Below are 24,215 nucleotides of genomic sequence, written 5' to 3'. Positions count from 1 at the left end.
AAAACATTTTTAGAAAATACAGAAAGTACCTGTTGAGCTTGTCAGAAATGCAGTGTTCTTGTCACTTTTTGTGAGCTTAAAAAAAACTTTATCTTTATTGAGTAATCTACCAGTTCCATTAATCCTCCATGTAATGGAGATGAAAATATTTAAGCTCCAGCATGTGTGACAACCATAGCTCCCTCTATATATACAAATGAGAAGTGTGAAGACAAGAAAGGACAGGAAGTATGTTATTTGCAGGATCACCAGGTGAAAATAAAAGGGAAAAAGACTCAAAAACAGAAACATATGCAGCCACCACATCGAAGGACTGGTATGCTGCAATAGATTACCTTTTTTTTTTACTTAGTTACACTTTAACAGGTGTGCGGAGCAAGATAGAAACAACAGACCTTTGTAAAAGTTAATGACATTAAAAGGGTTGTAAAGTCAATCTTTTTCACCTTAATGCATTCTATGCAATAAGGTTAAAAACCTTCTGTGCTGCAGCTGCCCCCCAGAACCCCCCCTTTTTCTTACCTGAACCTGTTTGTTCCAGTGATGAGCACGAGCCCAGCAGCTCCAGCCGCTGTCTCTGTCCTCATTGGATAGATTGATAGCAGCAGGAGCCATTGGCTCCTGCTGCCATCAATCAAATCCAGTGACATGGGAGCTGGGGGGCGGGGCCGAGTCCTGCTGTCTGTGTCAATGGACACAGCAGCGGGACTCGAGAGTGCGCCCACACGGGTGCCCCTCATGGCATGGAAAGAGGGTCTCTGTGGCGGCACTAGATGAAGAGGAGGATCAGGGCCGCTTAAAACCCTTGCACAGAGCAGGCAAGTATAATATTTTTTTTTTTTAATAACAAACACAAACCATTACAATCACTTTAGGCATACAAGCTGCTTCTAGTATCCAGAGACCATTCAATTATCTAGGATGGCAATAATTTAGGACACATTAGGAACATTCTTTTTTATTACGCACAAATGTGACTAGGTAATGACAATAGTCCTATTTATTCATAGGAAGTTTAAAGCAATACTAAGCAATTAGTTACTGCCTGAAAGCCTATCCTACAGCTGGGGTGCCATACCCCAAAACTCTGTCCAGTGGCAAGTGCCAGGGGCCATTTAAAATGGTTGTAAAGGCACAAGGTTTTTTACCTTCATGCATTCTATGCAAGAAGGTAAAAAAACTTCTCTGTGCAGCAGAGTACTTTCCCGAGAGTCCCCTCTCGATCCAGCAATGTCCACAAAAGCTTTGCTGTTGGCTCCTGCTGCTGTCAATCACAGCCAGTGAGCCAATCAGGAGACAGAGGGGGCAGGCTGAACGGTGTCTCCATGTGTGAATGGACAAACAGAGCCATGGCTGCTTCCTTGTGGGGGCACCCGGTAGGAGGATAGAACCAGGAGCACCGGCGTTGGGCCCGAGAGGAGAAGGATCCAGTCTGCTCTGTGCAAAACCATAGCACAGAGCAGGCAAGTGTAACATGTTTGTTATTTAAAAAACAAAAACAAAACAGGGTTTTAATATCACTTTAACTAGACTTGTTAGCAAGAGTCAGAACACCTGCCACATACCCAATCAAATGTCACTGTGCTTGCTGTAAGTGAAAATCTTAAGAGATGTACCCGTATCACGTAAAACTTTTACCTTCTATTAACCAGGGGTTTTAAACAGGGTTGGATAAATCTATAGGTAAACTAAAAAAAAACAAAAACAAACCTCTTTTACGACACAAGGTTGTAGTCTTATTTAAATGATAGAACTGATCGATTCCTTTAAACAGGAGCATACATCCAGATGTCCTCATTATGACCTGAGCTTTCTTGTTTTATTGCACATAGCTAGACTCATTTTCAGAGCAATCGGCACTAATTATGAGCAGGATGATTTACTCTTATGACTTCTGGAAAAAGCAAACTCAATAGGAGTCTGGAAACGTACATGGAATAATTTATAACCACTTTGTTTATTTATGTTAAGGTTAATGAAATAAAAAGGAAGGAATAGCAAAAAAAAAAAAAGTAATACCTTTCTAGGTTCCTGGAGTTATTTCCTAACAAACACAAGCCTTCATTCATTAATTATTCCTGATCCAAATGTTGTCCATTGCTTAGGGTATGCTGCTTGTGCTAAAACGCTTTAGTTGAATATATGTGTACATACTGTATATAAGATATCAGGTTATGCACCACTGCTGAATGGGAAAGGTAATTTTCTGCGATTAATACAAATATATACGCCAAAGACTAGGTGCATCTCAGTTTTAAATATGGAAAATCCCAGAAAGAGAAATAGAAAAAGATATTTAAAAGTGGATCTTGCCAAAAAAAACCCCAAAAAATTAATGATCAACCAACATGTTAAAATTTTAGCTATAGACACACACAATAAAAAAAAAATCACTGGTATAAGATACCGGTAATTATCTTAGACTGCATCTTAAGATCCAGTCACCTAAGTGAGGGTGATGGCACTCCCACAGCTGGATCCTGGGAAAGCTAAAGATCACAATATATTCTTGCAATATTTGGGATCCCCAGCTTGGAATCTAGACAGAAAAAGCCAGGCTGCACCCCAATCCGAAGACCAATTGGGTGATAATGAGTGTTTTCAACCATTAGGCATACCTAATCTTTTACACAGAGACTTTCCAACTTACTGGAAAATCTATATGTAAACGGTCCAATCCAAAGAATGTATCCCTGGAACTTCAATCTTTTAGGCTGCCTAGAAAAGATAGTGTTGGGTCCCAGTAATACAGACAACAGGCAGATGTCTCCCTGATAAAAATGGAAGGAGAAACATCTGTCATTCTGTGGCTAACTTCACCTTATATTAGTTTTAGGTCTTTCAAGCTGTCAATACAAAGCCACAGCCATTGTTGGGGGTCATGTAGGCATTATCAAAGGGTGGGTTGATTGGCTGTTTTTTCCCTAAACATGCCCCTCTAAAATCTGCTTAAGCTTCTGCTACGGGTGAGATGGATTGAAAGATGCAGGACAACATTTTAGAAGACAGGAAGTGAGGGAAACATCTAAACTAAATAAAGTTTTGGATATAGACCCATCTTTAGTGTCACTTTATTCACACCACAAGGGTTTAAGGCTTTAAGCGGGGTACACGTGGGGCAAAAATCGGCCGGTTTAGCAGGAACCAGGTGACTTTCAGTCCGTGTGTACCACTGACTGTTCAACAGAAGCTGGTCTAACAACCGGGTTCTGTCGAACAGTAATGCTAGAAAAACATTCTGCTCGCTCATTCTGGGAGACCTTACAATGCTTATGTGCTGCCTATAATTTACGCAGCTATACATTATGGTGAGTTTGGTGTGCTGGTTATCACTGTGGTGAGGTGCTAAAGAGGGCTTGAACCATCTGGATAGCACTTAAAGGAGCCAATCAATCCATCGTCTTTATATATTGGTGAACAGAGTTTCACATATTGATTCACTTGCATTTAAAGGGTACGTGCCCATTTATTGAACTATTTGAGGCATTTTCTCACAAATTTCCTTATGTCACATTTTACATTTATGCATAATTTTTCCTTGTTTATTTGCACATTTAGTTTTAGAGCGCTGCGCTGTTATACACTTATTCACTGAGAAGAGCTGGGCATATTGACCTCTTAGTGCTAGCTGCTACTGCTTTCCAGCTAAGTGCTGACTATATATTTATCTGTTATGCTAGATAATCAGCATTTGATCAGCACTTGCAGCCAATGGCTGCAAGCGCTTATCAGTGTATTCTGCTTTACCCTCTTACATATCTAGCTACAGTTATTATTTATGTGCAGTACAACAACCCCTTTAAAGAATTCAGATAATAAATACCAACTACTTGAGCCTGCAATGACAGTGAAGATGGTTGCTTTTGAAAGATGGTTGTGGTGCATTTTTCTGCACATCAACACGTAGGCATAGTGTAAACAGGGCACATTGAGAACAACTGTTTTCTAAGTAGCCTGTGCATACCATACATGTTCAGTGGCGTGCAGAAAAATGCAGCTCATCAGACATGGTGTAAACAAGCCCTAAGTGGATTTAAATGGCATTTAAAGATTGTCTTAAATATTGGAGTTATCACAAACTGAACTGATCTGAGCACATTTTTGTTTCTCAAAATGTTTTTTGGTGCGTTCCACAGATGTTATAGGTGTAGCATGTATCTGGGGGTGTTTGGAGAACACAGTGATTATTGCTAGTGGCTATGATAGCCACTAGCAATAATCACATGTAAAATCCGACAGGCTGGCCGTACCCAAGTTGATTGAGAGATCAACTTGGGTACAAACAGCAAATATAATGTTAGAAGTTGGAGAGTTTACAATATACACCACCTCCTTAAAATAAATAAATAAATTACCAACGCACAATTGGAGTTTAACCACCCTGACGGTATTCATGAGTGTGGCTCGGGGTTAAATTTCAGTCCAATTAGCGGTAACCCCAAGCCACACTCGGGATTACATTGCAGGATCCTGGTGCGGCGTTACTTACCTTGTCCCCAGGATCCTGCGATGTCCCCCCGCAGTGTCAGCGGGCTCCGTCCTCTTCCGAAGCCTCTCTGTGCCAGGCTCCGTTCCCTGCGAGTGTCGTGACGCACAGGGGCGGAGTCTGGCGGCAAATTCAAAAAAATGTAAAAACCATAACACATACAGTACTGTAATCTTACAGATTACAGTACTGTATGAAATTATTTCACATCCCTTTTGTCCCCAGTGCTTTGGCCCATGCCCTGCATGCAGTTTTATGTTATATATACTGGTTTTTCTGCCTGGAAACTGGAGATTGTCCATAGTAACCAAAAAGTGTCCCTTTACGTCAAAAGTGGCTTTAGACCAGATAGAAAACAGCGATAGTAAATTAGAACACTTGCAGAATTGAGCGATAGTGAATCGTGGGGAAATTTATTTTATTATTATATTATTATTTTTTTAAAATTATTTATATTTATTTATTATATTATAATTTATGTTTTTGTGTTTCAAACTTCATCATACCCGGGATATCTACTAGACTCTTGTTTGCACAGATTTAAGTGTGTTATTGTGAAGAATTACAGGCCTACAATATATAACGCCAAATTTCCATGCAAAATAATTGTACCGCTTTCAGCACCTAAAATCCGAAATAATCATACCGCCAGGGAGGTTAAAGGTGCAATCAATAAGAATTGATATTACAAAAATAGATACATTTTATTAAACAAACATATTTAACAAAAACAATTTTGTATATATAAAAAAAGAGCATACTACAGCTCAGCGGTGACAATACAAAAGAATGGTTGCCTCTACGTGTTTCACCACTATCGTGGCTTCTTCTGAGCTTTTGTAGGACCTTAATACATTATCAGCCTTTAAAAGATCATGGTTCCAAGGAGTCCTCAGGGCCCCTCAAGAGCTCCAATGAGGTGTCTGTATGCCGAAAGTGAAGGGTGAATAATAAGCCTGTAGTCACACCCTGTTATAATGAGAGGTTTGACAAATTGATGGACTGATACTAACATCTTCCCAAAGACGCAAACTTCATATACTAGCAGCAAACAAAGGGACTGTGCCATCGAGGCAATTCCTTCTTTGAGAATACCAATGTTCATTAGTTTGATATCACTATGATACCTTTAAATCCAAGGAGATCAAAAACAATTGGTCTATCCCAGAGGGATTAACCCTTTTGAAATTGGCTTGGAATTTTGCAGATAACAGCAGGTATCAGGATGATCGGTCGCTGTGGCTGATCATCCTATTAAGGTCCTACAAAAGCTCCAGAAGGAGCCACGATAGTGGTGAAACATGTAGAGGCAACCATTCTTTTGTAGTGTGAGCTGTAGTATGCTCTTTTTTATATATACAAAATAGCTTTTCTTAAATATGTTTGTTTAATAAAATGTACCTATTTTTGTAATATCAATTCTTATTGATTGTTTGCACCTTTAAACTCCAATTGTGCATTGGTAATTTTTGAATCAACTTGGGTACATTCAGCCTGTCCATACATGGTTCGAATCTCTGCCAGTCCCTGCTGAACTGGCGGAAATTCGAATCCTCTATGTTCGGATTTAGTGAGAGGCTAAAAATTCTGGCAATGTATATACTGGACTTTGAAAAAAAATGTATTTTTCTCAACAATGGTCACCTGCACAGCTTGTTATTTTTTGGCACAGTTGGTTCTTGGTTTTGTCTGTTTCCTCATCCCCTACAGTGCAATATATTTAACATGGACAGGGCATGTGCCATATTTTGTTTACGGTACAAAATCCCACCTAATGAAACAATCACAAAACCTTTGTACCTTGCAGAGCACCTCCTCCAGATGTATCAAGCGTGGTATTTTAAAGCTGCTGGAGTGAACCCAGCTTAGTGCACTAAAGATTGCTAATAAACAATGTCACATTCATACCCTCTGTTTATTTCTGAAGTGCAGGCACTACCACTGTGAGCCTGATTAGATATATTGTAAAATATTCTACATTTCTGCCCAATAACCACCTTTTGTAAGCAATAGAGCACATGCATTCACTTTTCTGGGGAACAGATGAAACTCCAGTTTGAATAGAATTTGAATATTGGGTAAAATTATAAGATTACATTTAGCTTCTTGAGTTTTAAATTTGCATGAAAGAATTGAAGATTATCAACAGCAACAGCTCAGGACTGTAAAAAAAATAAATAAATGCTAGGGGGTAGAATTTTTTGGTAGAAAACTACTTTCTACCTAGCAATTTTTCTTTATTGTGAACACGGTGTATGGAGCATGATCAGTGTAGTGTACACTCCTGGCATCTGTAAGATGACAAGAGTGGAGCCAGGTTTTAGGACAATGTGCAGATGTTAAATTATCAGACTGATGTGAATGTACAATGTATATGTAAAGCGCTGCATAAATTGACAGTGCTATATAAGTACCTGAAATAAATCAATAATTCATGCAGCTAAAAAAAAAAAAAAAAAAAAATACCATTTACCACATTTCTATTTACACACGCACATTTGCCTGATCAGCTGTAAACCGTTTCAAATCATGATCTGCAGCTTCAGGCCCCATTTAGTAAGTAATATTAATAATCCCAACAGATAATAAAATCGTAGTATTTCCAGCAACCTTGCTTAGGCTTTAGTTTGTATCGTTAGAAGAAAGTGGCTATTACTGGCAAACTGTCAAAACCATACTTCTTGTACAATACAAACTTTCCTGTCATTCAGCCTAACAATGTGCACTTGCCACTTCACTTTCTCCTCCTGACCCAGGAAAATAAATACTAAAAAAACAGTAAAAGGGAGTTTAAAAAAATGTCGTCTTCTTACAGTTGAGGTCATTTAAAAGTTACATTACTTGAGCTGCCAGCTTTATGAATGCAGTCAAACTGCATATATTAATATTTTACCTAAAGGCCATTTAACACACAAGTTAAATTACAGAATTATGTAAGTGAAGAGTCACATAGCTCAGAAAATCGTGCACATCGTACAAGTGTCAAGAATACCCAATTTAAAGACTGTGAGAAGCTTTTACAAGATATATGTTGACATAAATATCAGGGACTTATTTGCATTGTTGTCTTCAGCTATGGTCCATCCTTGGTTGCCCTAGGTAAATGGTTTTGTACAAGAACAGGAGAAAAAGCTATAAAGGTCACTACCAATGATCAATTACTAATGTTTAAGGCTGGCAAAATACGTGGCAATCTTCAGTCAATTTCAATCGCAGGAATCACACATAATATTGCAAGTGATCACCAGAAACTAAGCGATCAATTACCCACAAATGTAATCAGTAACCAGAATTCTGTCACTTGTAATATCAAAACTGGGCAATACATGATAGTTTCAATATAGTTTATTGAAAAATAGAATTAAAAACAGAAAATAAAAAACAAAAAAACAACAATCTCGTCAAAAGATTGTTGAAACCCTTCACCAAGCAACCCTGGATTTGATGACCTGATCTCCTATCCATCATCCTAAAGACATCCATATTAAGCCTTAAGTGACCCACCAGACTGAAAAGCTGGGGGTCATGTGGATCTGGTGAGTGGGGACACATAAGGGGGTGTTGTGCACCTGAATTTTTTGAAGCACCTTTCTTCTCTTCATTTTGCATTGGAGCACCTTGAGTCATTTGTTTTGGACTTTGTGTTTTATTATTTTTCATTCCATATTTATTTATTGTTTGCGAGCGCTATATTTATATCTACCTTTTCATGTTTTCCAAGTGATTAGCACTTTGTGTATAACAGCTGCAATTCTATTTCACCGATTTTTGTTTCGCCATTAGCACGAGTTTATATATTCAGCATATATTTTTCAATTCAAGAAATTACACTTAGTGCTCTGGATTGAGACAAGTACACACTATAGAGGGATATGCTTAGTTCATATTTCAGGTCTGAGGTTTACAATCACTTTAATCTTTTTACCCACTGCAGACTATATTCAAACAAGGGAGGAGGTTTCCAAAAAGTTGAACGATCGCAAGAAAATCTGAAAATCTTGAATGAACTGATGCTTTATCTTTGAACACCTTGCACACAGGCACCTCTGTGAAGCAGGATCCGCTTGCTCAGCGGGGAATCACTCTGCTGATCCTACGCTGCTGACGCTATGCAGAGCAGACACGGACACAGCCTGCTCTTGTCTACAGGGATGGAAATGAACCGCGTGTCCGTTTCCATCTGATCCTCCAGACGGATGGGGAATAGATCCCCCATCTGTCTGATTTTGACGGACAGGACCGGATAGCAGTGGGTGCCAGCGGACATGTGTCCACTGGCATCCGCCGCTCCATAGAGGACACTGCAGGGTCCGGCTGAAAAACTGACCGGCAGCAAACCTGATCAGATCGCCCGTGTAAAAGGGGCCCAAGAAGTTCAAGGGAGATAAGTCCAAAATACACATGACATGGAAAACGTCTTCACCTCAATTATGTTTCCAAAAAATAGTTTTATTCAAAGTACAAAAAGTACAAACAACAATAGCAGGTAATAAGTAGTAACACAGAATAAAAGAAAGAAAGCATCTCAACACAAATATCAAGTTGTTTCATTATACTTTACAGTCTGGAAATCTCCAAATATGAATTTAACGCTAACTTAAGCCCACTGGGAGGTTTCACACAAGAATCGCTCTTTAAACTTGGTAAGGGATAATTCAAGGGATTTGTCAGCTAAATTAAGAGGTCACACCGCAGTTGAACTACAACACATAAGGGAGCAATGCAATTAACCTGGGCCTCACTTCTAATCCAGGTGTCAGGACTAAATCCTGTGAGTTATTACAGCAGATAAAAGATAAGCTGCTTTATTTGGCTACACTAATTAAAACATTTACAATGCGACCTATAAAAAGGTGATTGCTTGACGCAAGGTCTCAGAGCAGTTTGTGATGTCATTTCATTGGAATTTGGAGAATTATTACAGAGCAAAAAAAAAATCATAACATGGGATTGAGCTTATGTGCTGCGTACATTTGCTTAGTCTTCTTTTTCTTCTATAATAACCTGTTGCTGAAGCTCAACAGAACACAATATATCTGCCTGCAGTGCATAAACATGACGTGAACAGACCAGTCATTATTTTACCTGCTGGTGCATGCCACTGAGCACACAGCGGCACAGCAGATAGTATGCCAAAGCTGCACATACACAGCAAGACGCAACTGAACAGCTCGTTGCTGCTTGTTTTCATCATAACATACATTTCCCCCTGAAGCCCCTTGTATTTCCTTGAAAGAGATGTTGAAGGATTTTGTACACAACATCAAGTTCAACCACAAAAGTCACTGTCAAACAGAGCAAAAGGGAACGAGTGTCAGTACTGGGAGAGGATGGAGAAACTTGGACCTTAGTTATAACCAACAGTTAACGTTTGAGGAAATTACTTCATACAAACATGTAGATGCAAAACAAAGGCATACAGTGCCTTGATACCCCTTGAAATTTTCCACATTTTGTCATGTTACAACCAAAAACATAAATGTATTTTATTGGGATTTTATGTGATAGACCAACACAAAGTGGCACATAATTGTGAAGTGGAAGGAAAATGATAAATGGTTTTTACATTTTTTTACAAATAAATATGTGAAAAGTGTGGCGTACATTTGTATTCAGCCCCCCTGAGTCAATACTTTGTAGAACCACCTTTCACTGAAATTACAGCTGCAAGTCTTTTTGGGCGTATCTCTACCAGCTTTACACATTTAGAGAGTGAAATTTTTGACCATTCTACTTTTCAAAATAGCTCAAGCTCTGTCAGACTGGATGGAGAGCGTCTGAACAGCAATTTTCAAGTCTTGCCACAGATTCTCAAACGGATTTAGGTCTGGATTTTGAATGGGCCATTTTAACACATGAATATGCTTTGATCTAAACCATTCCATTGCAGCTCTGGCTGTATGTTTAGGGTCATTGTCCTGATGGAAGGTGAACCTCCGCCCCAGTCTCAAGTCTTTTGCAGACTCCAACAGGTTTTCTTCTAAAATTGCCCTGTATTTGGCTCCATCTTCCCATCAACTCTGACCAGCTTCCCTGTCCCTGCTGAAGAAAAGCATCCCCGCAAAATGATGCTGCCACCACCATGTTTCATGGTGGGGATGGTGTGTTCAGGGTGATATGCAGTGTTAGGTTTTCCGCATTTTGCTTTTAGGCCAAAAAGTTCAATTTTGGTCTCATCTGACCAGAGCACCTTCTTCCACATGTTTGCTGTGTCCCCCACATGACTTCACGCAAACTGCAAAAGAGACTTCTTATGGCTCTCTGTCAACAATAGTTTTCTTTATGCCACTCTTCCATAAAGGCCAGATTTGTGGAGTGCACAACTAATAGTTGTACTGTGGACAGATTCTCCTACCTGAGCTGTGGATCTCTGCAGGTCCTCCAGAGTAACCATAGGCCTCTTGGCTGCTTCTCTGATTAATGCTCTCCTTGCCCGGCCTGTCAGTTTAGGTGGTTTAGAATGTCTTGGTAGGTTTGCAGTTGTGCCATACTCTTTTCATTTTCGGACGATGGATTGAACAGTGCTCTGTGAGATGTTCAAAGCTTGGGATATTTTGTTATAACCTAACCCTACTTTAAACCTCTCCACAATGTTATCCCTGACCTGTCTGGTGTGTTCCTTGGTCTTCGTTACGCTGTTTGTTCACTAAGGTTCTCTAACAAACCTCTGAGGGCTTCACAGAACAGCTCTATTTATACTGAGATTAAATTACACACAAGTGGACTCTATTTACTAATTAGGTGACTTCTGAAGACAATTGGTTCTACTAGATTTTAGTTAGGGGTAACAGAGTAAAGGGGGCTGAATACAAATCCATGCCACACTTTTCAAATATTTATTTGTAAAAAAAATTGAAAACCATTTATCATTTTCCTTCCCCTTAACAATTATGTGCCACTTTGTATTGGTCTATCACATAAAATCCCAATAAAACACATTTACATTTTTGGTTGTAACATGACAAAATGTGGAAACTTTTGAGCTGTATGAATACTTTTTCAAGGCACTGTATGAACCCAGGCTAGGTATCGGTGAGTACTTAAGAATAAGTATCGGTACTCGTACTCGGTCTTAAAAAACTGGTAATTTAAAAAAAATATATTTAAATTAAAGTAAATATATATAAAATATTTTTTTTGCAAAGTAATGAAAGCAAATGAGATAAGGTTTGGGTGGAGGTAAAGCACTCAAAAAATAAAAAAAATAAACAAATAAAAGAACACAAAACAAAAAAAAAAAAAAAAAAAAGATGATGAACAGGGCATCTTCTGAGCAGTATAAACATGGATTCCATTAATTACTGCACGGGTATCCACAAAAATAATATAATAATAATAATAATAATAATAATATTATAATATAACAAATAATATAATGTAAGCATCATAGCTGGGAACTTGCTAGATTATGCTATTTAGGAGGATTACCAGAACTGTACTCTGGTCATAGCAGGAACCAGGATAGAGTCGAAGAGAAATGGAAGGAAGATTATGCTCCCTCCAACAGCAGACTGGTGTGGGCAAAAGAGAAGAATGCAATGAGCGGGTGCAGGACCAGACCTGGCAACATCATAGGTTGGCACCAGAACACTGGGACAGGCTTCTTCCCACTGACATCACTGCCATTGGGGCATTTTTGCCCCGTATTTTGCTGCAGCATGAAAATGGGCACCTGCCCCAATTTTACAACCAGACCCTTATTACAGATACACTTAAATTACAAATGCTTTCACTGCAGTGGACTTATTAAGTGTACTTTTTAAGACCAGTTTTTTTGATTAATAGATACATATATTGATAGACAGAGACACATACACATTGTACTCTCTATATGTATTTACTCCCTAAAGATAACATGCACAATAACAGTGACTTACTTTAGTGATAAAGAATAGTCATGTTTGCTTGTCTGGCTGTTTCGCACAAGGTAACTGCATTCTTTGCACAACCTCAGTAAGTTCTCTGCATCTGTCCGGCTGATTGCTCCATGATACCATCTAAAATTAAAAGAACATCTCATTATTTCACTGTTAGTGATAGATACACAACTGTGTATAATCAGAAAACATGCCAACTGTTTAAAATGCTATTATTAAAGGGTTAGCCCCCTTTAAAACTGTATCTCTATTTTGGGTAAATATAGGAAAACTGAATTACCCCTAGCATTATCTCTTGCCAACTGTCAGTAAATTCACAGACATTTTGTGAACTCCATGATTTTTACGTCTGTCCATGAATGTCCATCACGGACATGCATAGTGCTATGTTGCAGTAGGGTGAACAAAGCCTAATTTTAATTAAAAAAGAAAAAACAGGGACATTAGTTACATTGAGAAGTGCCCCTTGCCTGGTCTTAATTGAAATCTTCATCCCCTCCTCATGGTAAGCTTCTGCAGCAGTTAATACAGCTACTGGACCTGTCATGGGCATTCGTCAAGTATGTGGACTATGCCTGCCCTTTCTGACCCCTCCTCTATTTACAGAGTGAAAGCTACAGTACAGCTTTTATGAATGAAGGAGGGAGGGGATTGTAAAGGTTGGGCACAACTGGCATTCTTGAGGCGAACCTGACATTTCCAATAGCTGCAAATTGGCGCTGAAGGGGCATGGGAGGGGCAGAGGACGGAAATTTTCAGTTTAAAAATATAACTAAATTTAGGCTTTAAGGACGTATTCAGATTGGACACTGGCACCTGCACTGCAAGGCGATTTGTTTTGGTATCTGCAGCCACTCCAAGCTGCATGCAGACAGGCTACGGAAACTTGCAGTAGTAGCTGCACAGCCCCAAACGCTGTCTGCATTTGGGGCTGTGCACCTGCACGGGTGTCAAATTTGGATACGCAGCTGTGTTTGTGCAGCCAATTTGCCTACATCCACCTCCATAGGCTGCCTGCACGCAGCTCAGAGCAGATGCAGACATGAATACAAATGCCTCCTGTATGCTGTATGGGTGCTTGCGCTCAGAAAAATGCAACCTTAGTCTTCAATTGTTGTAACAAAAGGAGTGGGACTTAATGGTCAGAGGTAGAACTGGTAAATTTACTGGGGATATTGTACCACCAGAGTTCCCAGAAACATACAAGCCAGGGGGGCAATCTCAGTGTAAAATATTTTTTAACGCTTTACTCCAGGCAAATATTTCTTAAATGGACTTAGCTACTTGCCTGAAGTTTAGCGATAAACTGACGTTTTAATGGAAACCTTGTCATTACTTTAGCAAGAGTTAAATTGTGCAGTTGTAATGGTTAACTAAAATAATTTTAGACATGGTGCTGCCATTTTTTTAGATGTTTGTTTTTATCATATACAGTTTGAAGGGATCTAGCGAGGGTATGAGACAATAGATTCCAGACAGAAATTGAAAGCCGGCTGGAGACAGACACCTGCCAGCATTAAAACAAACCCTATTTATTTATGGATAGGCTTATCCTTCAAAAACTGCAACAATAATCAATTTAAAAAAAAACTAATCATATAAGACAATCCTATATGAGCACCTTCATCAGTGAATAATATCACTTCATACTAAAACCCACATTTGTTTCTCCAGTGCAATATTTGGATCCACTCTCTCGCCCAAGATACCACAAAGTTCAGGGCTGCCGTGTTTTATCGGTTTGAAGCCCCCTCCAGGAGCTCTCAGCTGTCTGCGTCTGTCACTGCTTGGAGATGGCGATAACTGTCTCTCGGTGCCATTGAACTGCGCTGTAGAAAAGGAACAAATGAATAATAAAAAAAAAAAATGATTAGTAGTGTCAACCAATGACAGCAGGAACGCAGTTTCAAGTATCTGCATAGACTCTCTCTGACTAGTGAGATTGATTTCTTTAGCATGTATATAGTACAGTTGTAATCTTTTAATAAAATACATTTTAAATATGGCTCTCACATTTTTACATCCTTGTTTGTTTTTATCAATTTACAGTTTGAAGATTCGACTAGGGAAACCTATAACTTTTTGGAGAAAGTTTAGCTTGGGAGAGGGAGCTGTACTAAGATCCAAAGGAAAAAACAACATTAATAATAGATGGTGGTATTGCCATGATTTAATCTGATGTATGCTTACATAGGGCTAGTGTTGAACACTTAAAATTGAGTGGTACATGTTTTAATTTTAGATTGTAAGCAAGCAGGGCCCTCTAATTCCTCATGTATTGAATTGTATTCTTAGCCCTCATGCACACAGGCTGTTAAAAAAACGTTATGAAAACGCCAGTATTTTAGCAGTGACTTTTTTCAGCATTTTTGTAATAGCGTTTTTTAGCGGTTTTTAGCGTTTTTGAGCGTTTTTCCGCGTTAGCGTTTTTTTTTTTTTTCAAATTTTTTTTTTTTTTTTTCAATGGATCAAAAACGCTAAAAACGTTGGTGAATGACGTTTTTGAGCGTTTTTCAGCGTTAGAGCGTTTTTACAGCTGAAAAACGTCTCTCAGAACCCACTGGTCCTGGGTTTTTTTTACAGCTTAAAAACGCCTATGCCACTTGCAGCTCAAAAACGCCTAGGTGGGCATGAAGCCATAGACTAACATAGACAGGCCTTTTTAAGCTGCAAAAAAAGCTCAAAAAAGCAGCTGTAAAAACGTCCGTGTGCATGAGGACTAACTGTTAGGGATGCACTGAAACCAGTTTTTTAAGACCGAGTACGAGTACCAATACTTATTCTTAAGTACTCACCGATACCTAGCCTGGTTTCATACAGTGCCTTGAAAAAGTATTCACACCCCTTGAAATTTTCCACATTTTGTCATGTTGCAATCAAAAACGTAAATGTATTTTATTGTGAATTGATGTGAAGACCAACACAAAGTTGCCAATAATTGTCAAATGGAAGGAAAATGATACATTTTTTTAAAGAATTTTTACAAATAAATATGTGAAAAGTGTGGGGTGCATTTGTATTCAGCCCCCCTGAGTTAATACTTTGTAGAACCACCTTTCACTGCAATTACAGTTGCAAGTCTTTTTGGGTATGTCTCTATTAGGGATGAGCTTCGTGGTCGAGTCGAACCCATGTTCGACTCGAACATCGGCTGTTCGATCGTTCGTCGAATTGCGAACGATATGGGCCGTTCGCGCCAAATTCGTGTGGCGCGTCACGGCCCATAATTCACTGCGGCATCGCAGTGCATTGCTGGCTGATGATTGGCCAAGCATGCACTATGACCCGCATGCTTGGCCAATCACAGCGCCGCCTGAACAGAGAGCCATAATTGGCCAAAGCCAAGGAGGCTTTGGCCAATTATGGCTCAGGGGATTTAGTACACGCCCCACACTATATAAGGCCGCCTGTGTAGTGTGTGTTCCGGCGTTCATTGAGAGAGAGAGAGAGAGAGAGAGAGAGAGAGAGAGAGAGAGAGAGAGAGAGACAGACAGTGACATTTGATTTGAGTTAGATAGATCAGGCAGAACAGTCAGTCAGTTAGCTGCATTTTCAGTGTATTGTGTATATATATGCATCCCAGGTGTTGCATATATATATATATATATATATATATATATATATATATATATATATATATATATATATATATATATATATATATATATATACACACACACTGTATTCAGTTTAGCTAGATCCGTTCTTGTTATCTTCCTACTGACAGGCAGGCTTGTCTTGTTACAGTATTTACAGCTACCTGAAGAAAATTACTGGTGTTCCTTTGATCCTATTAGTACCACAGTCAGGCAGCTAGACTATTTACAGTTAGTGCAGTGCGTCCTGCTCACAGTGTTCAGCTAGATCCGTTCCTGTTATCTTCTTACTGACAGGCAGGCTTGTCTTGTTACAGTATATACAGCTACCTGAAGAAAATTACTGGTGTTCTTTTGATCCTATTAGTACCACAGTCAGGCAGCTAGACTATTTACAGTTAGTGCAGTGCGTCCTGCTCACAGTGTTCAGCTAAATCTACAAGTTAGTGGGGTGCGTCCTGCTCACAGTGTTCCGCTAAACCTACAAGTTAGTGGGGTGCGTCCTGCTCACAGTGTTCAGCTAAACCTGCAAGTTAGTGTGGTACGTCCACCTCACAGTGTTCAGCTAAACCTACAAGTTAGTGTGGTGCGTCCACCTCACAGTGTTCAGCTAAACCTACAAGTTAGTGGGGTGCGTCCTGCTCACAGTGTTCAGCTAAACCTACAAGTTAGTGGGGTGCGTCCACCTCACAGTGTTCAACTAAAGCTACCTGTAGAAGGTTGGTGGTGTTCTCATACTACAGGCAGGCAGTTGATTTTGCTAGCTGCAGTATCAGTACATATATATATATATATATATATATATATATATATATATATATATATATATATATATACACATATCCCAGCTTAGTGCAGCTACAGGCCATTAGTATGTCTGGAAGGCCAAGAAGGAGAGGCAGACAGTCACAAGCCAATAAGAGAGGGCATGCAGGCTCTGTGTCTAGTGCTGGTCATGGAGACGGTGCATCCTCATCAGCATGTGGCCGTGAGCTTGGGCTTTTTTTCGGCACATACCCTCACACATACCCTACCACTTACCATTCACCATACAGGGGACCTAACTATAACAGACCCCCCCCCCTACTGACTATAGACCCCCAGACTATGGTTACTATGCCAACAACCGCAATCAGTACCCATTAAGGCCCCCAAGGGGAAACTTTAGAGGTAATTTTAGAGGGAGACCAGTACACAACCCCTATCCACACCAGGGAGGGGGGGAATGGAGGGACTGGAAAGAACCATACAGAATCCCTTCCAACTCACAACAAAACTATATGGAAAGAGTAGAAAGAGAGGAAGAAGAGGCAGAGGGAGAAAGAAAAAGGAAGAGAAACAACTAAAAGCAGGATTATTCAATTTAACCACCATAGAATTTTCGGAGGCAGAATTGGAAGTCTTGGCACAGGGACTAAAATTTGCGCCAAATAAGAACATAGATAAGTTCAATCTGTTCGTAGATATTGAGAAATATATAAGGAAACTAAATATCAGGAAACATTTTGCAGGGCAAACCAGCAACACTAGGATTCAGGAAATAACAGACCCTTTTGTACACAGTAATTTGAAAAATAATTCGGTGTTCAATCCCCAAAAGGGTTCCCACCACCACATAGAAGTATTCAAGAGTATGGTCCAAGATGAAGTACGACAGATTGAAATATCACAACATAGAAACAACCAGAGAATATGGGAGGGAATAAAAAAACTGGAAGAGAACAAACAGATAGTGGTGAGACCTGCTGACAAGGGGGGAGGTTTGGTAATACTAACCAAAGAAAACTATAATACAGAACTAAGGAGACAGTTGAATGACACCTCAACGTATAAAAAGCTTAAAAGTAACCCTACCCCACAACTGAAACAACAACTATTAGATTGGATTAACCAAGGTACCAGTAAACAAATATTAACTCAGAAAGAAGCAGATTATTTGAACCTAACTACACCCAGAATTCCGGTACTCTACATAGTACCAAAAATACATAAAGATAAGGTAAACCCACCAGGCCGTCCAATAGTGAGTGGGATTGGCTCTCTGTACTCTAGGGTGGGGGAATACCTCGACACTTTCCTCCAGCCTCTAGTCCCACAGAGCCAATCCTATCTCAAAGATAGTCGAGAACTAATTACACTGTTACAATCCACCATCATCACGGACCAAACCTTACTAGTAACAATAGACATCGAGTCTTTGTATACAAACCTTCGCCAAACAGATGTGTTAGAAGCAGTGAGGTGGGCTCTCACCAACCAATCCACCCTGAAAAAATCACAAATCAAATTTTTGATTAAAGGATTATCTATGGCCATGGGGAATAATTATTTCTGGGCATTAAACGAATACTACAATCAAATTGGCGGTGTAGCCATGGGAGCCCGCTATGCACCTAGCGTGGCGAATATTACGTTAAATAAATGGGAATCAGAGACCATTTTCAAAAACAGACCTCACTCACTTCTTCTGTATAAAAGATACATAGATGACGTGATGATTCTGTGGGAGGGAACCAAAGAAAGTTTTAACAAGTTTTTGGAGAGTATGAATATGAATAAGTACAATCTAAAGTTCACAGCGGAGTACAGTTTGGCCACGGTGAATTATTTGGATCTAACACTCTTCAAACAAGGTGATCATATTAGTACAAAGACTTTTTTTAAAGAAACTGACCGTAACGCATATGTCCCTACACACAGCTGTCACCATCCGCAATGGATAGGAGCTGTACCGAAAGGGCAATATATGCGTATACGGCGAAATTGTGCTAATATCTTGGATTATTTCACACAAGCAGCAATTCTCACCACTAGATTTAGAGAAAAGGGATACCCCGCCCATATCTTGACAAAATTGGTCTCACAGGTGGCAAATATGGACAGACAGTCCCTATTGGTCCCTAAACCAAAAAAAGAATATAAGGGTGACTGTGCGTTCATATCGGGCTTTCATCGCCAATATAAAACAGTAGAAGGTATCTTCAAAAAATTCTGGCCTATCCTACTCAAAGATAAAGATCTCCAGTCTTCCCTGCCCAATAAACCTAAGTTTATCTACCGAAGAGCCCCTACCCTTAGGAATCGCTTGGCTCCAAACGTACCAGATCCCCCCGGGAAACCTCCCACTTTTCTGGATGGTTCTGGTTTTCACTATTGCACTAGATGCAATGCTTGTAAAATAACCAGAAAACCAGGTACCAAGAAAAAGAAGACCCAGTTCCAATCTATAGTAACACAACAACAATTTGATATTAAACCTCTCATCACATGCGATTCTGATCACGTAACATATGTTCTGGAATGCCCATGCTCCCTTCAATACGTGGGCAGAACCACACGCCAACTGAAAGTAAGAATAAATGAACATTTAACAAATATTAAAAAGGGATACCCTAACCATAGTGTATCAAGACACTTCAAACTTTACCATGATAGTGACCCATCACTGTGTACATTCTATGGGATTGACAAAATCTCTAGGGATTGGAGAGGTACCCATATGAAAAGGGCAATATCTAGGAATGAAACGTACTGGCTTTATAAATTACGGACTATGCAACCACATGGGATGAATATAGATCTGGACCTTAATTGTTTTCTTACAAATGATTGAATCCAGGAGTGTCTAGGAATATCATTATCTGTCCACCTCAGATCATGTGAGTGAGTTAGGCACCACTTGTATTATGGTTGAGGTCAGAGATAGCTGTCCAGGGTGCAAGATGGAATATTTTTTCCCCCCCTCTTCTTTGTCCCCTTTATTATTCGAGTCAGACGGGGATAGGTTATATTGCAGCCTTTTAAGGTTTAATAAATGCTATTTAGTTTTGTAATCATTTTTGTATGTAAACCGAGACTGGGGCTGTTATAGAATGCAGGGTTACATGAGTCCCCCCCCCTTTTCTCTCTACAAAAACACCACCATTAATTTTATTCACTTATATATTTTTTCTCACTTCCCCACCACCTATATGGGTGGATTCACCTACCTGTTTTTAACCAGTAGGGGGACTATAACAACATGTCGTCTCCACTTAGGAGATGTTTGATATGGAGTCACATTTGTTTTAAGTAAGGAGTTTTTTGTGAACAATATAGTAAATATCCACAAGATGGAGCTAGGCTCCAGACCATAGTTGAACTTTCCAACTTTATTGCTATGAGCACAGTTCCTGTGGTCTATTTTCCAATTACCCGCCCACTTCCTGTTCCTAACAAAAAGTCACATTCGTTTTCAATTAAGGAGTTTTTTGTGAACAATATAGTAAATATCCACAAGATGGAGCTAAGCTCCAGACCATAGTTGAACTTTCCAACCTTATTGCCATGAGCACAGTTCCTGTGGTCTATTTTCCAACTACCCGTCCACTTCCTGTTCCTAATAAAAAGTCACATTCGTTTTCAATTAAGGATTTTTTTTGAACAATATAGTAAATATCCACAAGATGGAGCTAATGCTCCAGACCATAGTTGAACTTTCCAACTTTATTGCTATGAGCACAGTTCCTGTGGCCCATTTGCCAATTACCCGCCCCCTTCCTGTTCCTAATAAAAACCACCATTCCAGTGACCAACGTACGCTTCCCTGAAGACGTTCACTACGAAACGTACGTCGGAGCGGTACGTGGTCACATGTCCTATCACCCAACAACATCCGGATCCTTTGGCTGCCCCCCTGTGTAAGCTGGAACGCACGCCAGCGTGGAGGAGACATGAAAGGCTTTTTCTGACTGTGAAGTCACCCTGACATGCAAGCAGCCCCAGTGCCGGGTAGGCACCCACCAATGTAAGTGGCCATTTGGCTTTTTAATTTGTTTACTTTTTTAATAAATGGTTTTACGCTATGGAGACTGTTTTTGTTTCCTATGTATCCTTATCCTATCTTGAATGAGCTTGACGGGAACGATCCATGCCTATAATACCAACCACAGTCCGGCCATCCATGTGAGCAGGCACAACCCTGCACAAGCGCTAGTGACTCTCTTTTTAACTAAAGGAGTCATTGGTATCTGGTAAGCAGATATCTACTACTTCGAGGTGTTTTCCTTTTTCTTATTTTCCTTTGGTGATGGAAAACCTTTCGTTTACAGCAACAAGATTGGGATATTATTGAAAGATATCATTTCAACCACTTCAAAACACTTTTTTATGTGGACAATCAATCACTATATATTTTTTTCACTATTGTGGGCACTCCTATGTGTAATCTAATTATGATTTGTCATTATTATGTTTTTCATTTTTTTGGTAATGCAGGATATTTATTTATTTAAAGCACTTGAATAGTATGGTATCTAGCGCCCCCTAGTTTTCTTACATTTCCATTTTTTTGGTAATGCAGGAGATTTATTTATTTAGAGCACTTGAATAATATGGTATCTAGCGCCCCCTATCTTCCTTACATTCCTTTTTTTCGGCAGCTGGCCGTGTTGAGCCACAACATGCGGAAGACGTGGTCGAGTGGATGACCAAGCCGTCCTCATCCTCCTGATCCTCTCTCACCCATGCCCAGGGTACTTTGTCTGGCAAAGCAGCGGCCTCTTCCCTCGGCTCAATGTCATCAGTGACTCCTTCCCTAGCCCCACCATGTCCTCCTGAGGAGTCCCTCGAACTGTTTGACCACAGTGTTGGGCACATGCTCCAGGAGGATGCCCAGCGTTTGGAAGGCTCTGATGATGATACTGAGCTCGATGAAGGCAGTAACATGAGCGCAGACAGAGGGGGTGCCCAAGAAGAACAGCAATCTGGCAATCATGCTCCCCCTGCTGCAGCATACTGCCAGGTTTGCTCCAGTGATGAGGAGGGAGGGGATGATGAGGTCACTGACTCAACGTGGGTGCCTGATAGGAGAGAGGAGGAGGAGGAGGAGGAGGCGGCACATCACCAACGAGGCAGGATGCCCTCCAGGGGCCAGCCTAAGGGCAGCACATTGACTGCATCACACCCCAAAGCTCCACATGTGCAGGGTGCTGCAGTCTCTGCGCGTTATTCAAAAAGTTCTTTGGTGTGGGCCTTTTTTGAGACGAGTGCATCAGATCGCACCGCTGCTATTTGCAACATATGTCTCAAGCGTATCTCGCGTGGCAAAAACATCTCCCGCTTGGGTACCACATGCTTGACCAGACATATGTTGACCTGCCATGCAGTTCGTTGGCAAGTGTATCTAAAAGGCCCACACCAAAGAACAAAGAGGACCTCTCCTTGCTCCTCATCAGCTGAGATCTCCAACCCCACTATACCTTCAGTCCTCTCTGAGACCTGCACTGAGAGGAATGAAGGTGTAGAATTAGGTGTGTCACAGCCAAGTACTTGTGGGCAATCTGCTTTTGGTACACCGACGTCAGATTGTACCAGGCAAATTTCCCTGCCCCAGCTGCTGCACCGCCGAAAGAAGTTTGCTCCCAGCCATCCACATGCGCAGCGGTTGAATGCTAGCTTGGCAAAATTGCTGCCTTTTCAGTTGGTAGACTCTGCCCCCTTCCGTGCATTTGTGGAATGTGCGGTTCCTCAGTGGCAGGTACCTAAACGCCACTTTTTCTCACGGAAGGCGATTCCGGCTCTCTACTGGCATGTGGAAGGCAATGTCCATGCCTCGCTGGACAGGGCGGTCAGCGGTAAGGTGCATATTACCGCTGACTCATGGTCCAGCAGGCATGGACAGGGACGTTACTTAAGTTTCACGGCGCATTGGGTGACCCTGCTGGCAGCTGGGAAGGATGCAGGACAAGGTGCAGTAGTGTTGAAGGTTGTTCCGCCACCACGCCTCCAAAATGCTAATGATTGTGACACAACTCTCTCCTCCACCCCCTCCTCTTCTTCTTCCTCCATGGCCTCTTCCTGTGCTTTGTCCTCGGAACCAGCGGTGCTCCGTAGCCATTCAAGGGGCTACGCAAGTACGCAGGCCAAATGATGCCATGTGGTGCTTGAGCTGGTGTGCTTGGGGGACAGGAGCCACACTGGGGCAGAGGTTCTGTCAGCTCTGCAGGGGCAGGTTCAGAGGTGGTTGACGCCACGCCAACTTAAGGCAGGAATGGTGGTTTGCGACAATGGCACCAACCTCCTCTCTGCCCTCCGACAGGGACAAATGACCCATGTGCCCTGTTTGGCTCACGTCCTTAACTTGGTGGTGCAGCGGTTCTTGGGCAGGTACCCGGGCTTACAGGATGTCCTGAGGCAGGCCAGGAAAGTCTGTGTGCATTTCCGCCGGTCATATAATGCCAGTGCTCGGCTGACGGACCTCCAAAAGGAGTTTAACCTGCCCAAGAACCGCCTAATCTGTGACATGCCCACCAGGTGGAACTCAACGTTGGCCATGCTGCAGCGGCTGCACACGCAGCAGAGGGCCATCAATGAGTACCTGTGTGACTATGGCACCAGGACAGGGTCAGGGGAGCTTGGTTTTTTTTCCCCACGCCAGTGGGCCATGATCAGGGATGCATGCACTGTCCTGTCACCATTTGAGGAGGCCACGAAGGATGGTGAGCAGTGACAGTGCATGCATCAGTGACACTGTCCCCCTTGTCCACCTGTTGGAGCACACGCTGTGTGGAATAATGGACAGGGCACTTGAGGCAGAACAGAGGCAGGAAGAGGAGGACTTCCTTAGCTCTCAAGGCCCCCTTTATTCAGACAGTGTTTCTGCATGCCCGCCAATCACACAGGAAGAGGATGAGGAGGAGGAGGAGGAGGAGGAAGATTGTGTCAGTATGGAGGTAGAGCCTGGCACTCAGCATCAGCAGCAGTCTTTAAGGGATCAGTCCCAAGAAACACATGGACTTGTACGTGGCTGGGAGGAGGTGGCTGCGGACCATGTCGTCCTTAGTGACCCAGAGGACTCCGGACCGAATGCCTCAGCAAACCTACGCTGCATGGCCTCCCTGATCCTGCAAAGCCTGCGTAAGGATCCTCGTATTCGTGGTATCAAGGAGAAGGACCAATACTGGCTGGCAACCCTCCTTGATCCACGTTACAAGGGTAAGGTTGCGGACCTTCTCTTGCCATCGCAGAGGGAGCAGAGGATGAAACATCTTCGGGAGGCCTTGCAGAAAGATCTGTGCAACGCGTTCCCAGAGACTGGGAGGTTACAAACTCCTGTTTCTGGACAACGTGATGCTGAGGCTTCGGTCAGTCAAAGAAAGAGCGGTGGAGAAGGTGGCCGTCTGACCGATGCGTTCAGACAATTTTTTGGTCCGTAGCCCCAAGGTATGATCGGTTCCAGCAACCATCGCCAGCATCTGTTTTACATGGTGCAGGAAT

General features: G+C 41.4%; 1 protein-coding gene across 1 annotated transcript in view; it reads right to left on the bottom strand.

Annotated features, from left to right (window-relative positions):
* The window catches only part of SHB (SH2 domain containing adaptor protein B), a 327,625-nt gene that overhangs the window by 69,362 nt on the left and 234,048 nt on the right, over window positions 1–24,215 (bottom strand). The window contains exons 4-5 of the mRNA XM_073591234.1: window positions 14,024–14,192; window positions 12,364–12,483 (exon numbers count right to left, since the gene is read on the bottom strand). Of these exons, the coding sequence (XP_073447335.1) occupies window positions 12,364–12,483; window positions 14,024–14,192 (289 nt within the window). The remainder of the gene's footprint in view (window positions 1–12,363; window positions 12,484–14,023; window positions 14,193–24,215) is intronic.

Source organism: Aquarana catesbeiana, linkage group LG01 (assembly GCF_042186555.1).
Source record: "Aquarana catesbeiana isolate 2022-GZ linkage group LG01, ASM4218655v1, whole genome shotgun sequence".
Lineage (NCBI taxonomy): Eukaryota > Metazoa > Chordata > Amphibia > Anura > Ranidae > Aquarana > Aquarana catesbeiana.
The sequence above is the reverse complement of the archived record's forward strand: the minus strand, read 5'-3'. Positions and strand labels throughout refer to the sequence as shown.